Source organism: Choloepus didactylus, chromosome 7 (genome assembly GCF_015220235.1).
Source record: "Choloepus didactylus isolate mChoDid1 chromosome 7, mChoDid1.pri, whole genome shotgun sequence".
NCBI lineage: Eukaryota > Metazoa > Chordata > Mammalia > Pilosa > Megalonychidae > Choloepus > Choloepus didactylus.
In genome coordinates, this window is record NC_051313.1 from 155,559,494 (window position 1) to 155,563,466 (window position 3,973).

The window sequence follows — 3,973 nt, forward strand, 5'->3', positions numbered from 1 at the left end:
TTTATTAATTAAAATACTTTATTGTAACTATATGGTAGACAAATGGAATTTTACTACTATATCTCCAGTAACCAAAATTATTTTGGAAGACTAACACTTTTTTGTGTTTACCTAACACAGATGAAAGGAAAACACTTCCAAATTCTTACAACTATGTAAAAGTGATTTCAGTTTCATTATTCTACAGTGAAGGGTTTTACTATGATTTATTTTGCTTTTCTTATAAGGTGACTCCAGCGCTATGCATGTGAAATTGAATCACAGAGATCATTGAATAAACGTACATTCTTGGACTTCCCCAGGGACCCACTGACTCAAAGCCACTAAGAATATTTGACAGAAATCATTTTTAGCAAAATGCTCAGTAATTATTACCTATATTAAAGTTTGGTAACCAGTAACCTAGTCTAAAAATCCATGATAAGTGGAATTAAGGTAACATTAAGACCCCATTGTGTTGTGGTAGAAGTCTGAGCCATGTCTTCCATGGTGAATTCCAGAATATTGTCTGAGGCCTGAGGATTCCCTGCAATGGAGAGCACCAGCAATTAGAATGCTAACGAATCTTAAGAGATAACTAGTTAATAAGGATATTTGGAAAACTTCTTTGGGGACAAAACTTCTCTGGGGAATCCCAAAGGATTAGACCTGTGTCATAAAAACAATTCACTATAGTCATTTTGACTATAGAAAGTTCCTATTAACATCAAATTTTAAATACAAGGAGGGCACATAACTGTTTCCATATCACTTTTATATGCATCAATCAATGTAAAGAATCTGTCACAGCTTATCAGAGACCATTGTGTTCTTTTTCAGAAACTTAGAAACACAACTGTATGTTATAATATCACAGAACTTCAAAAGATGCTAGAAATTATGTTTTATTTTCAGGTCGTCAGGCGATAGCTGAAACTCTTCCTTAAAGGAGAAAAATTTCCATACTCTAGTGCAATTGTTGGAATTATCTCCTAGAGTGCATCTGGTAAATAACCTTTTGTCCAAGTGGTTGAAGAATAGGAATTACTTTAAGGTATGAATTTCAAATTTCTGTTGGTAAAAGCTTAAAATACTATCTGTTTCTGAACTATTAAAATCTTGTAGATTCTAAGGAAATTTAGGACAAACACCCAAAACAATCTTTACTGCCAATTTTTCCATTCTTGTTTTCCTACTGGTCCTTGGTGTATTTATCCAAACTGGCAATTGGCATAAGGCTGACAAAAAACTTCAGAATTGTCTCTCCACCATGCATGCTCCCATTTCAGCACATACTGCTTCCTCACATTTTATCCAAATGTCTATTGCCTTCACTTATATTTTATAAGCTGTAAATGCTCATTGTGTTTCCTAAACCTTGCTATTCTCAGTACTTTGACCTGTACATTCCTTTTCTTAATTATATTTCAAACTTTGTCACCCCCAAAAAGAGTCCTGCCCACCCCCAATCTCAAACAGCCACCCAGTTAATCACTAAAATAACACTCTCTAATATTATTTTAAGAGCAATTGTTACTTCTGAGGTTTTGCTTGTGTGTCGGTTTATTTACTCTTCATTATCTGTCTACTATTGAGTGCAATCTCCCAGAAAATAATCTTTATTGTTTAATTCCACCTCTAATTCATTGTGTGATATGTATGTGACACTTTCTCATATTTTCAATAAATAAATTAATAAGTTATTTTGTATGAGTAACTAAAAATCTAGGGAAAATATTTTGAACACTAAAAGAAGATATTTGATGATATTAAAGAAGGAACTGCATGAAGAAAACATGGCATGATGAAACAAAAGTATTCAGTCAGGATGGGGAAGATATTTTGCAATGGTGACCTCTCAAGATCCTTTATAAGCAAATTCAACTGCTAGGCAGTCCCCATGATGCTATGGCCCTAGTTTACATGAGTGCATTCAATGGACAAAGAATTTTGCAAAATAATTCAATTATTGTCTTCCCATACTAAATGAGATCGCTAAGATACTTTCATTGCATGACCTCAAGATAATACAAACATTGATCATAGAATCTTTGTTTATCTCCTCTTGTTTTTGTCCATAGGATAGAAAAACTTATTTGCCTATGTTGGATTATTCAATAGAAGTGCAAGTTCATGTTGTAACATATGATTGATATTGTTTTTTCTTCTACTGAGTGTTAGGAATACTAACACACCTTAAATACATAGGACTTTGGAGAATTTTTCCAAAAGAAAAATGATTTGTCATGATGCCTGTCACAATAATAGCGTGATGCAAATGCTCTCTTACTAGAGAAAACTGCCTCATTTACTTATGTCCATCTCATAGCAAGTTGCTGTTGAAGATACAGCAAGAAGTGACACACTTGTAAATGCTGATTTCCTTCTTTGTTTTTGAACTCCTTTTACCTTAAAAATAGAAGAAAATGTTTTTTAGGTAAATCTGCAGAAGTATTTAACTTAGATAATTACATGACTCTTTCAATGTAATGCTTCTCTCTGTCAGTATGATTCTTGTTAAATGGTGTAGATTAATTTTACCCTTTGCATATTTCCTCACCTTTCCAGGAAGTGAAGACAATCTATCAGCATGGCCAATGTCACCTTGGTGTCAGGATTCCTCCTGGTAGGGTTTTCTGATGTCCTGGAGCTGCAGATTTTATATGGTGTGCTCTTCCTAGTAATTTACCTGGAAGCTGTAATGAGTAACATCCTCATTGTCACTCTCATAACCCTGGATCTGCAACTCCGTACACCTATGTACTTCTTCCTGAAGAACTTGTCCTCCTTGGACGTCTTCCTTGTGTCAGTCCCAATCTCAAAATTCATTGTTAACTGCCTAACACAAAACTATTCCATTTCCATTTTAGGGTGTGCATTCCAACTACTTTTAATGACTTCTTTCTCAGCAGGTGAGATATTTATCCTCACAGCCATGTCTTATGACCGCTACATAGCCATCTGCTATCATTTACACTATGAGGTCATCATGAATGGCAGGGCTTGTTTGCTGATGGCAAGTGCTTCCTGGGCCATTGGAGGACTATTTGGAGTTGTGGACACAGCTTGTATATTTTCCTCACCCTTCTGTGGCTTCAGTGTGATCCCACAGTTTTTCTGTGATGTTCCCTCATTATTAAGGATTTCTAGCTCTGAAACATTAGTGGTCATTTATGCAAGTATTGGGTTTGGTATGTTTGTAGCTATATCTTGCTTCATCTATATTGTGATCTCTTATATTTATATTTTCTCCACTGTGCTGAAGATTCCCACCACAACAGGTCAGTCAAAAGCTTTCTCCACATGCCTTCCCCATCTCACAGTTTTTACTGTTTTTATGGTAACTGCTTCTTTCGTTTATCTCAAGCCATCTTCAAATTCACCCTCAGTTATTGAAAAATTGCTTTCTGTCCTCTACACTGTGATACCGCCAATCCTCAACCCTTTAATCTACAGCCTTAGGAACAAGGATATGAAACAGGCTCTGATGAGGTTGCTGTCAAAAACATGCAATTGAGAGGTTTACTGCATTTAGAACTGCCAAACAGGCTGTCAGTGTTATAGGGCCTTACAGAAAACAATTAATTTGATCATAAATTGCCTTGTTTTTAACTTTGGAAATACCTGAGATATGAAACCAATGGAGCCATCTTCTGTTTTCTCATGAAAAAATGAACACTATTAAGATTGGGATACTTTTTCAAAGGACAGATAATTGCATTAAATGAGGCTAAAACTTATGTGGCATCACCCTCATTTGGTGCTTTTCTATGATTAAGCATCTTTCCCTGTATGATCTCTGTGATATCTCCCTCTGAAAGAAATGGTTCTCTTTTTCATGATGCTTTCATTTTTAAGCAATTCTATTGAGATATATTCACACACCATATAATCCATCTAAATAATACAATCAATGTCTTATGTTGTCAACATATACCTGTGCATTCATCACCACAATCAATTTTAGAACATTTTCATTACTCCCTACCAAAAA

General features: G+C 35.1%; 1 protein-coding gene across 1 annotated transcript; it reads left to right on the plus strand.

Annotated features, from left to right (window-relative positions):
- The first annotated feature begins 2,569 nt into the window (after window positions 1-2,569).
- On the plus strand, window positions 2,570-3,496 carry LOC119540869 (olfactory receptor 14A2-like). The gene has a single exon (XM_037844763.1). The coding sequence runs from the start codon at window positions 2,570-2,572 to the stop codon at window positions 3,494-3,496; it is 927 nt and encodes a 308-aa protein (XP_037700691.1).
- The last annotated feature ends 477 nt before the right edge of the window (window positions 3,497-3,973 follow it).